Genomic DNA, 13,025 nt, shown 5'->3' with positions numbered 1-13,025 from the left:
AAGCTTGTTTTGTTACGAGTAATGTTTGGAAAACAATTTTTTGGTGTTTTTTGCTTTTTGCATTGTTTTGGTTTATATTATTTTATGAAGAAAAGGGGGATACCTTGAAATAGATTTTCAAATGATAAACATCAGCTATAAAAGGCGAAATAACCTTCACTGTTTAGTAAATGAGCAACAACGTTGTTGACGCATGAAACAGTCATATGAATCATAGGAGATGCAGTGTATACATCAATCAAACCAACAACTCAAAACTGAACGGTATGAAATTCGCTGTGTTTTGTTTGTTGTATTGTTTTAGGAGAATCTCAGTGTGGAAATATTCACTTCTGTCCACGTGCATGTGGTGGAGTTTCAATAAAGTTGTCTGACTATTGTTGATATGAAAAAAGAATTAATCCAGAAAGCCGTGGCGGAGTTTTTTTCTTTCTTTTATGTTTGGTCATTTGTCTCTTCGTTTAGTTTTTGCTTACTTGTAGGGGTAAATTCAGTAAAAAAAATCTCCCATTGACTTTAATGCTAATCTATGTGTGGGAATAAATTTATACCTGATTTACCTTTAGAAATTAAAATCTTTCATATATCATTCATGAAAGTACAAATGTAGCCCTATCTTTTGCAACAATAAAAACATAGGGTCATGCGGCATTTTTGGGCATTCACATGGCCTTGTTTACAAGCAATGTAGATTCGCACTGAATTCCTATACTGACCCCCATTACTTTTCAACCCTGAAGGGAAAAAAGTTAGTCCATTCAGCATATATTTTTTAATTTTTTTTCAACTCTAGTTTTGATCCATCTACCAAAAAATATTTATTACAAACATTATCTGCCAATCAGAAGAGCATATAACTTCAGTGTTATACAGAAAGCTCTCCCCTAAATGGGCGGTCCCTGATCACGTATGTTTATTTACTAAATTTACTGTATATGTCTGCAGAAAACTAGTAGTACACATTTTAGACAAAATGTAGTTCCTACGAGTAGCTGTTACTTTGTGCAAAACTAAAAGACAATGGGCAATGAATTGATACAAATCGAAAGGCTCCACGTTACAGGGTGACGGTAGAACCCATGACGGAAGTTTCACGTGAATAATGAAATAAATATTTGAAAGTATGATGTGTTTACCTTGTTGCCTAAATCGGAAGTACCTGTTCTTATACTATGATCCACTTTTCGGGAACCAGTGTGCTCTACCATGTAATATGTTGCTTTTTTTCATCACAGTCAAGTCGGGATCAGATAATTTGGCTATCAAATAAATGCCACTTTGTTGTAACTTAAGTCGAAATAGTCATCAATGCTTAAGATTGCATAGTGGTTTTATTTAAGAAAACACATTTCAAGCAAGTGCGTGTGTGCAATTCTATATCATTCGTGTTTTTTTTTTCCCTTCATCTCTCACAAAAATACAAATAAAAGCTAATGTTTAACTAGACTTGAGGTGAATTTCTAACACAATAGCTTTAATTTGCATGGACTATTTGCCACTGGACGTTAAGCAAAAACAATCAAATCAATCCACTACACTTGATGCAAAGAAACACTCGCAGTGCTTAGTCTATCCGATTTATAGGATATTGTTGTCAGCAATTAGTGCACATGGAAAATTAAGTACTGCGTGAATATAATGGGGGTGAGAGGTCCTTTACAATGAGCAAAAAGTGGTGGGGCATAGCCATTTAGATATGATAAACAACCTTTCACGACAACGTACCTGACGTGGGACCCACACACGTTTAATAAAATGTAAATGGGATGATTATAAAGCTCTTTTTTTTAAATGTTATTACTAACACCCCCCTTTTGTCATTCAACCTGAAGAGGAAAGAAGAAGGACTACTAGTATCTAAGATTAAAGTCTTTCGCCTCATGAACGTACGGGTTTAATTCCGTCCCGTTCAGGGCAACGTTCCCAACAGATGTAGACTGTGGTTTGAAATCATAGCATGCAGTGCAAACTTAAATGTATAGATTATTCAATTAAAAGGGTGTACTATATCGATTTTTTGCAAAATTTTTGTTTGTTAATACGAAAAAGCCCTGACAAGGACTCATTCTATGATTGAGTCGGTGTTTTAGATTTTTAGAGATTATTAGATTTTAATCTATACATAGCACAATTTCAAAAAACAAGAAAAACGCCACAAGCCGCAAACGTATACTATACGTATATAACCAACCAGATTTTTGCCAATACCTTCTCTGAGGAAACTTTACAAAATGGGTAGTATATAATGGTTTCAAACCCATTACATCGTATGCTTACCTCTGAAAGACGAAGCTTGTTTTGTTACGAGTAATGTTTGGAAAACAATTTTTTGGTGTTTTTTGCTTTTTGCATTGTTTTGGTTTATATTATTTTATGAAGAAAAGGGGGATACCTTGAAATAGATTTTCAAATGATAAACATCAGCTATAAAAGGCGAAATAACCTTCACTGTTTAGTAAATGAGCAACAACGTTGTTGACGCATGAAACAGTCATATGAATCATAGGAGATGCAGTGTATACATCAATCAAACCAACAACTCAAAACTGAACGGTATGAAATTCGCTGTGTTTTGTTTGTTGTATTGTTTTAGGAGAATCTCAGTGTGGAAATATTCACTTCTGTCCACGTGCAAGTGGTGGAGTTTCAATAAAGTTGTCTGACTATTGTTGATATGAAAAAAGAATTAATCCAGAAAGCCGTGGCGGAGTTTTTTTCTTTCTTTTATGTTTGGTCATTTGTCTCTTCGTTTAGTTTTTGCTTACTTGTAGGGGTAAATTCAGTAAAAAAAATCTCCCATTGACTTTAATGCTAATCTATGTGTGGGAATAAATTTATACCTGATTTACCTTTAGAAATTAAAATCTTTCATATATCATTCATGAAAGTACAAATGTAGCCCTATCTTTTGCAACAATAAAAACATAGGGTCATGCGGCATTTTTGGGCATTCACATGGCCTTGTTTACAAGCAATGTAGATTCGCACTGAATTCCTATACTGACCCCCATTACTTTTCAACCCTGAAGGGAAAAAAGTTAGTCCATTCAGCATATATTTTTTAATTTTTTTTCAACTCTAGTTTTGATCCATCTACCAAAAAATATTTATTACAAACATTATCTGCCAATCAGAAGAGCATATAACTTCAGTGTTATACAGAAAGCTCTCCCCTAAATGGGCGGTCCCTGATCACGTATGTTTATTTACTAAATTTACTGTATATGTCTGCAGAAAACTAGTAGTACACATTTTAGACAAAATGTAGTTCCTACGAGTAGCTGTTACTTTGTGCAAAACTAAAAGACAATGGGCAATGAATTGATACAAATCGAAAGGCTCCACGTTACAGGGTGACGGTAGAACCCATGACGGAAGTTTCACGTGAATAATGAAATAAATATTTGAAAGTATGATGTGTTTACCTTGTTGCCTAAATCGGAAGTACCTGTTCTTATACTATGATCCACTTTTCGGGAACCAGTGTGCTCTACCATGTAATATGTTGCTTTTTTTCATCACAGTCAAGTCGGGATCAGATAATTTGGCTATCAAATAAATGCCACTTTGTTGTAACTTAAGTCGAAATAGTCATCAATGCTTAAGATTGCATAGTGGTTTTATTTAAGAAAACACATTTGAAGCAAGTGCGTGTGTGCAATTCTATATCATTCGTGTTTTTTTTTTCCCTTCATCTCTCACAAAAATACAAATAAAAGCTAATGTTTAACTAGACTTGAGGTGAATTTCTAACACAATAGCTTTAATTTGCATGGACTATTTGCCACTGGACGTTAAGCAAAAACAATCAAATCAATCCACTACACTTGATGCAAAGAAACACTCGCAGTGCTTAGTCTATCCGATTTATAGGATATTGTTGTCAGCAATTAGTGCACATGGAAAATTAAGTACTGCGTGAATATAATGGGGGTGAGAGGTCCTTTACAATGAGCAAAAAGTGGTGGGGCATAGCCATTTAGATATGATAAACAACCTTTCACGACAACGTACCTGACGTGGGACCCACACACGTTTAATAAAATGTAAATGGGATGATTATAAAGCTCTTTTTTTTTAAATGTTATTACTAACACCCCCCTTTTGTCATTCAACCTGAAGAGGAAAGAAGAAGGACTACTAGTATCTAAGATTAAAGTCTTTCGCCTCATGAACGTACGGGTTTAATTCCGTCCCGTTCAGGGCAACGTTCCCAACAGATGTAGACTGTGGTTTGAAATCATAGCATGCAGTGCAAACTTAAATGTATAGATTATTCAATTAAAAGGGTGTACTATATCGATTTTTTGCAAATTTTTTGTTTGTTAATACGAAAAAGCCCTGACAAGGACTCATTCTATGATTGAGTCGGTGTTTTAGATTTTTAGAGATTATTAGATTTTAATCTATACATAGCACAATTTCAAAAAACAAGAAAAACGCCACAAGCCGCAAACGTATACTATACGTATATAACCAACCAGATTTTTGCCAATACCTTCTCTGAGGAAACTTTACAAAATGGGTAGTATATAATGGTTTCAAACCCATTACATCGTATGCTTACCTCTGAAAGACGAAGCTTGTTTTGTTACGAGTAATGTTTGTGTAACCTCCGAAAACGATAAAACTGGCTTACGAAAGCACAAATGTAAGGTTCATGAATTTATTATACTGGATTCATATATTCTATTCACATTATACATATATTGAAAATAACATTAATTATTGGCAACGCTGAATAGTTCAATATTTGTGGAAAAATAGAAAAACACAAAACATCATAAGTCTAATGAAATGCAGATATAAATTCAATTAAATTTAACTTGAAATAAAGATTGCTTTTCCAAATATCAATTCAATACAATAGAAACATTTATTTAACCAAAGCTATATAAAAGCGTTAAGAACTTGATTATCTCCCTTTCTGAATATTACAATTCATAACATTTCTCAAATCAAAATATGAACACAAGAGAAAGTCTTCAAAGTAAACAACATTTGTTTATGAATAATCAATAATGTTTCAAGTAGAAATATCAAAAATTAACTAAACATAATCATAATATCAATCAAGGGCACATAATAACAATTCAATATACATACCCTAAATAAGGAAATGGCAGACAATTTTACTGCAATAATATCATCCTCTAGTATGAAAATCACATTGATCTACCTGTGAACAATATTTACTTTATCAGAACCTTTTATATTAAAAATGTAAAACACATCTTTCATAGTATAAATATTTCTCAACAATGCCTATCAATTAGTTCAATAAAACTATATTTCAAATTCAAATGATTAAACAAAATTTCAAAATCATATTTGCATTTGCAAAACTTCAGATAAAAATATAGAATGTTATTTACATGTACATATCATATTTTTGTTCTTTTTGTATTTTATAAAACTCTTTTATATCAAACAGTCATATTCACAATCATTATAAATATTTACAAAATACACCAACCTTAAATCTTCAAATATTCTTGTTCACAAAACTGAGACACAACTGCACCTGTCGGTCAGTTATTTATCAATGGTAAAAATATACAATGTAGTGAACAGTTTTTACCTGTACACTTATTACTAGAATGAAGTAAATAATATTTTGAAATACCTTTAAATAATATTTGGACAAAATAATCAAACTGTATCATAAATATGATTTGATAAAATATATAAAAGCTAATATAAAATTATCTTTTCTTTTTTTTTCCAATTTAATTAATTTCCAAATTTTACTTCAATTGTTTAACTCTATACAAAGATAGATAACTCATGTTACAAAACTTCAAGAGCTGAACTCTATATATACAAAGAGAGGTAACTCAAAAATTTCTAATATAATTTTTGGCATGTTACAAATCTGCCTTGTTTTCTTTTTGTTGCCCTCAACAAACAATATAAAAAATACACAACTACATATTCAATATCATTACCATACTTATCATAATGATCTAGCATAAAAATATTCTGATCGTTTGACTATACAAATAAAATATAATTCTCTCAAAATTAACAGTTTTCAACATAAATCTAATTGTTTGACATATTATGCTTTAACCATCCTTCTTGGAGTGTTTGTCCTAAACTCTGTCCAAGACTAGTTCCTAATGCAGCAATTGCTTCGCCCAATTGTTCAAATTTCACTGGTTCTATGTTTCCATGAACAGATGTTTCTTTTAACAAGACAGACTTTGGCAAGTTAAAAGGATTTGAATGTTTTCCAGCGTTTGTTCGTTTTGATCTCCTTAATGAACTGTCATCATCTACGCTAGCTGTAGTTACATCTTGTTCATCTTCGCCAGATTCCTGATGGTCAATTTGAATAGGTAACGAATTCGGGTCAACAATAGTCACATTCCATCCTCCAAAACTGGAATTACTGTCCTCAGTAATATCTAAACTAGAGTTTTGCATCATGTCTACTTTTCCTGTGTCACATATTTCTCTTCTAATGACATTTCTAACGGGACCACTACCATCCGCTAACTGAATTCCGTACACATTGTCTTTAAAACGGTGAACAACTCTGTACGGTGTTGGATGCCAATTGTCTTGCATTTTGTTTCGTCCTTGTACATGTTTCTTCAATAAGATGTTGGAACCAATGTCTATAGACTTGTCATCTGTTCCTCTGTTCATAATGTCTTGTCTTTCACTCGCTTTCTTGTGAATGTTCTCATTAGCTGTCTTCAAAGCTTCAGTCATTCGCTTTTGATGATTAGCTAAATAAGTGTCTAAATCGGTGTCTATTTCTGTCATATCATTATGAAAAAGATTGTCAATAGGGAGTCTCGGCTCATGACCAAACATAAGAAAATATGGAGTATATCCAGTTGAAGAATGCGGTGTTGCATTGTACATAAAAGTTAGTTCTGGCAAATACTCGGGCCATTTAGCTTTCTTTTCAGGCATTAATGTTCTTAATCTGTCATGCATAGTCCTATTGAATCTCTCAGTTTGAGCGTTTCCTTCTGGTTTGTACGGTGTTGTGCGTGATTTCTTAATGTCGTATATCCTACAGAGTTCACGTATCACTACACCCTCGAAATTCCTACCCTGATCACTGTGTAACCGTTTTGGTATCCCTAGTTTCAAAAACCAGTCCTTAACTAATACTTTAGCGACAGTTGTTGCCTTCTGGTCTCTCGTCGGAAATGCTTGTGTGAATTTAGTAAACACATCAGTTAGTACTAAAACGTTTTCCCTACCATCTGAAGATTTCTCTAACACTGTAAAATCCATAGCTAAAATATCTAGTGGTTTACATGCTATTAAGGAACCCATTGATGGACGAACTTTTGGTAACGGATTTTTAGCAACTAAACAACGTTCACATGTTTTGATCCAATGTTTTACATCGTTTACCATATCTGACCAGTAACATCGTTTATGTAATAACGCTAATGTTCGTTCTGTACCTTGGTGTCCTGATAGATTGTGTAGTGTTTCAAGAACATAGTGTTTCAATGTTTCTGGTATTACTAACTGTTTACACTCACCACATTCTATGTCATTTATCTTTCTATATAAAATACCATTGTCTATCACCAATGAATCAATTTTCCTCAGTAACTTCTTCACTGGTTTCGTTTGTCTCGTCAGCATCTGTGTTGTCAGTTTACCCTGCTCTACAAAATTTAAAACAACAGAGAGAACATTATCACTACTTTGTAATTGTTTTATTTCGTTTGCAGTATACTCTGGAAATGTTGACATTGTCTCTATTTTATCAGTCAAATTTATTTGATTTATCTGTATGTGTTGTACATCGTTGTTTTTACACTCTCGCAATTTGCTTAAAGAAGAACTTTGTACGATTTGTCTGATATTTGTCTCAACATCTAATGCATTCCTGCTCAATACATCTGCATTGACATTAGATCGTCCTGATCTGTATTTGACCTCATAGTCAAATTGTGCAAGTTGAGAACCCCATCTCATTTCAGTCGCACCCAATTTTGCAGTTTGCAGGTAACATAAAGGATTGTTATCGGTATAAACTATAAATTTACTTCCTATCAAATAGTCTCTGAATTTTTCGGTCACAGCCCATTTTAGAGCCAACATTTCAAGTTTCATAGAACTGTAGTTTTCCATATTCTTTTCATTCGGATGTAAGCTGCGTGATGCGTACGCTATTACAACAGTTCCTTGTTCTTGTTCTTGCGATAGAACAGCGCCTAAACCTTCTATACAGGCATCGGTTTCTAAACGAAATGGCTTTTTGAAATCAGGAAAGCCTAGAATTGGTGAACTTACTAACTTCTGTTTTAGCTCTTCAAATGACTCTAAACATTTCGAATCCCATTTTTCTAGAAATTCTTTTGCACTTAGTAATTTGAATTGTTTTGATTTTCCCTTCTTTCCATTTGTTTTTGTAATGAGTGAATGTAACGGAGCAGCTATCTTACTGAACTTTGGAACAAACTTCCTATAGTAACTACATAGTCCTAGGAATGATCGGAGTTCTTTTTCTGTGGTAGGTACTTTCCAATCTTGGATTGCTTTTGTTTTGTCTGGGTTTGTTTTTATGCCATCTTGTGAAATAACGTGTCCTAAGTATCTTACCTCCTTCTTGAAGAAATGACATTTTGACAATTTTAATTTCAAACCATGCTGTCTTAGTCGTTGAAACACAAACTCCAGGCGTTCTAACTGTTCTTCAACTGTCTTTGAAAAAATAAGAATATCATCTAAATAAATTAGTAATATTTCAAAATTTTTGTCATTAAAACATGCTTCCATTATCTTTTGAAATGTAGCCGCACTATTAGAAAGTCCCATTGGCATTCTTAAGTACTCATAAAGACCTCCCGTTCCAACACGAAATGCAGTCTTATGTATATCTCTTTCATCGGTCGCTACCTGATAATAACCTTGGGATAAGTCTAAAGTAGTATAAAACTTTGTTCCGTGTAAAGTGTCTAATGCCTCCTCGATTCTTGGAAGTGGATATGCGTCACGTATTGTCTTTTTATTCAGTAATCTGTAATCTACGCACAGTCTAATAGACTTGTCGTGCTTGCGTACTATTACTACGGGCGCAGCATAAGGACTACTACTCTTACGAATAATGTTTTGATTTAACAATTGTTTGATATGTGCTCTAACTTCTTCCATTTGATTAGGTGGAATGCGTCTATGTGGAATCGCAATTGGTTTCTCGTCTGTTGTAAGAATTCTATGCTTTACAATGTCTGTATATCCTAAATCTAAATCGTTCTTACAAAATATATCGGTGTTCTTGTTTAACAAATCTTTAACTTTTTCTATTTGTTCATCGGTAAGGTTTTCCTTTTCTATGTCGAGGTCATTCAATTGTATTTTCTTATTCTCTGTATTTGTTGTAGCTTGCTTACAAACAGCAATATCTATTTTCTTTATTTGAACATTAATTTGAGTCTGATCTATATCAATGTCAATATTGTCTTGTGACACCTCGTGTATCAGTGAAGCTGAATGTAATGTACCAACTCTTGTTTTCTGATTAATCCATATATCTTCTAATCCTATATTAATCATACGTACCGGTACTGTTCCTTGACTTATCTCAGCATAACTATCAACTACCATAATGTTTCTCGGTAAAGAGCCTTGGTTACCTTGTAATGACTGAACAACTGCACAATACTTTTCATTATTGTCTTTTTGTCTGGTTGTACACATTACTGTCTTCATGGAATTTCCCGGTATATGTACTGGATTGCTACCTGCTATCTTAACAAAAGATATTTTTGGAGAATCTATTTCACAGTCAAAAGAATTATTATATACAGTTAAAATACCTGACAATTGCTTCCCAATAAGAGTGTTTGTTTCGGTTTCATTATAAACTTCTAAAGCTTCTTTCATCTTCATAAAAAAATTACTTCCTAGTAAAAATGGCAATTTACTAATGTTATCAGTGTCTTTCACAACAAGAAAACCAACATTCGGAATCATTGTTTTCGCTACTGCAACGTTAAGTTCAATATAACCTAAATATGGGATCGGTAAATCATTGGCTCCAGTGACTTTCATCCATTTTGTTATATCGTGTAGTATTGGTTTCTTTTGTAATAATGTTTTAAAATATGTTTCAGTAACTGTTGAAACCTGGGAACCAGTATCTATAAGTGCTATAGCTGATTGATTTTCAACAACAATTTCTGTCTCTGGACTTTTACTAGCAATGTTTTTAAAAATATTACTCTGAAATGAATTGGAGTCTACTTGTACTGTAGTATCTTCTACTGATCGACTCACCGCAGTAGAAGCTACTCTTTTACCTCTTCTGACTCACTAGGAACAACACCACCTCGGCCTTGATATCTGTTACCTCTTTGGTTATATCTACCACGATAACTTCTTCCTCTACCTCTAAATTGTCCTCGAGTATGTGTTGTCTGTGTATCTTCGTCACTTCTTTGTACTTGAAAAGCTGATGGACATTCTGGACGTTTATGACCCTTACCACCACAATTATAACAAACAATTGGTTTATGGCTATTATATACATCATTGTTTGTTGAATCACTATATGTTTTAACATTAGACCTGTTAGACAACCTATCAATTTGCTGTTGTTGCTTTTCTAACATTTCCTGTTGTTTTGTGAGAAGTTTTAATATCTCGGAGTTGTCTTTCGATGTGTGTTCTGATTTTATTGCTTGATTGCTAACAACTTCGGCATCTTGCATTTGAAGTTTTACTTTCCAACTTTGTGTATTTTCATTTACCCAAAGTAACACTTCTTGTCTAAACTTAAGAAATTTCATTGTTTTGTGCTCATAACTGAATCGTTTGACTTCTCGTTTCAAGTGTGGTTCTTTAATACCTTCTATAAATCGATCTTTAAGAACTTTATCTTTGTCACCCAAAACTGTGTTATCTCGCTTGTTTATTTGATCAAAAATTTTCATCAGATTCAAAGAATAGTCTTGCAAAGTTTCATTCTCTTTTTGATTTCTTTGAAAAAATAGCTGTTGTAATTGACTTACTGAATCATCACCATCATAAATACTATGAATCAAAAGCAAAATTTTATCAGCAGAATCTCTTTCTAATAACGGTCTAAGTCTTATCTCATCTTTAGCTGGAGATATTAGATTTTGCATAAGAAAGTCAATTTTGGCTTTTTCGTCTGGTATTGTAACGAGATGTTCTCGGGCATCTTCCAACCAATCACTTATAATCGGATCTTTGTCTTTTTCGGATCTACCGGATAATTTTGTAAACGGTCTGTCTTTTGCAACGTATACAGTTTTTGTTGATTTTTGTAATTGTTCAATGATTTTGTTATTATGTTCTAATTGTTGCTTTAACTGTAAGTTTTCACCTTTTTCCTTGTGCATATGGTATAATTTCTTACTCAATTCATCTACTTCTTTCTGTAACTTTTCTTCTTTAGTTTCCATCTTGCTTGAAATATCTAGTACTTTAACCCTAGAAAATATTGTCTTAACCAACGTTGCCAATTTATAAGTATATATATAATTATCCTGTCGACGACGCCATTTTTGTAACCTCCGAAAACGATAAAACTGGCTTACGAAAGCACAAATGTAAGGTTCATGAATTTATTATACTGGATTCATATATTCTATTCACATTATACATATATTGAAAATAACATTAATTATTGGCAACGCTGAATAGTTCAATATTTGTGGAAAAATAGAAAAACACAAAACATCATAAGTCTAATGAAATGCAGATATAAATTCAATTAAATTTAACTTGAAATAAAGATTGCTTTTCCAAATATCAATTCAATACAATAGAAACATTTATTTAACCAAAGCTATATAAAAGCGTTAAGAACTTGATTATCTCCCTTTCTGAATATTACAATTCATAACATTTCTCAAATCAAAATATGAACACAAGAGAAAGTCTTCAAAGTAAACAACATTTGTTTATGAATAATCAATAATGTTTCAAGTAGAAATATCAAAAATTAACTAAACATAATCATAATATCAATCAAGGGCACATAATAACAATTCAATATACATACCCTAAATAAGGAAATGGCAGACAATTTTACTGCAATAATATCATCCTCTAGTATGAAAATCACATTGATCTACCTGTGAACAATATTTACTTTATCAGAACCTTTTATATTAAAAATGTAAAACACATCTTTCATAGTATAAATATTTCTCAACAATGCCTATCAATTAGTTCAATAAAACTATATTTCAAATTCAAATGATTAAACAAAATTTCAAAATCATATTTGCATTTGCAAAACTTCAGATAAAAATATAGAATGTTATTTACATGTACATATCATATTTTTGTTCTTTTTGTATTTTATAAAACTCTTTTATATCAAACAGTCATATTCACAATCATTATAAATATTTACAAAATACACCAACCTTAAATCTTCAAATATTCTTGTTCACAAAACTGAGACACAACTGCACCTGTCGGTCAGTTATTTATCAATGGTAAAAATATACAATGTAGTGAACAGTTTTTACCTGTACACTTATTACTAGAATGAAGTAAATAATATTTTGAAATACCTTTAAATAATATTTGGACAAAATAATCAAACTGTATCATAAATATGATTTGATAAAATATATAAAAGCTAATATAAAATTATCTTTTCTTTTTTTTTCCAATTTAATTAATTTCCAAATTTTACTTCAATTGTTTAACTCTATACAAAGATAGATAACTCAAACATTTTTAATGTAATACAATGTATTTGACATGTTACAAAACTTCAAGAGCTGAACTCTATATATACAAAGAGAGGTAACTCAAAAATTTCTAATATAATTTTTGGCATGTTACATTTGGAAAACAATTTTTTGGTGTTTTTTGCTTTTTGCATTGTTTTGGTTTATATTATTTTATGAAGAAAAGGGGGATACCTTGAAATAGATTTTCAAATGATAAACATCAGCTATAAAAGGCGAAATAACCTTCACTGTTTAGTAAATGAGCAACAACGTTGTTGACGCATGAAACAGTCATATGAATCATAGGAGATGCAGTGTATACATCAA

At 32.2% G+C, this 13,025-nt stretch overlaps 1 protein-coding gene and 1 long non-coding RNA gene across 2 annotated transcripts; both read right to left on the bottom strand.

Moving 5' to 3' along the window:
* Nucleotides 1–4,652: 4,652 nt before the first annotated feature.
* LOC134723561 (uncharacterized) lies at nt 4,653–5,700 on the bottom strand. The gene is made up of 2 exons (XR_010108112.1): nt 5,107–5,700; nt 4,653–4,737 (listed from the first exon to the last, which is right to left on the bottom strand). It is a non-coding gene; the product is annotated as an uncharacterized LOC134723561 (long non-coding RNA).
* A 3,083-nt stretch (nt 5,701–8,783) lies between these two features.
* On the bottom strand, nt 8,784–12,607 carry LOC134721554 (uncharacterized). Its single transcript, XM_063584652.1, has 2 exons — nt 12,014–12,607; nt 8,784–11,644 (listed from the first exon to the last, which is right to left on the bottom strand). Exon 2 carries the CDS (start codon nt 11,409–11,411, stop codon nt 10,272–10,274), a length of 1,140 nt encoding a protein of 379 aa, XP_063440722.1. The 5' UTR covers nt 11,412–11,644; nt 12,014–12,607; the 3' UTR covers nt 8,784–10,271.
* Nucleotides 12,608–13,025: the final 418 nt, after the last annotated feature.

This window comes from Mytilus trossulus, chromosome 6, assembly GCF_036588685.1.
Source record: "Mytilus trossulus isolate FHL-02 chromosome 6, PNRI_Mtr1.1.1.hap1, whole genome shotgun sequence".
NCBI lineage: Eukaryota > Metazoa > Mollusca > Bivalvia > Mytilida > Mytilidae > Mytilus > Mytilus trossulus.
The sequence above is the reverse complement of the archived record's forward strand: the minus strand, read 5'-3'. Positions and strand labels throughout refer to the sequence as shown.

Bases quoted from the DNA above. Each gene is read 5' to 3' on its own strand.
- LOC134721554 (XM_063584652.1), bottom strand. From the start codon at position 11,411: ATGGAAACTAAAGAAGAAAAGTTACAGAAAGAAGTAGATGAATTGAGT.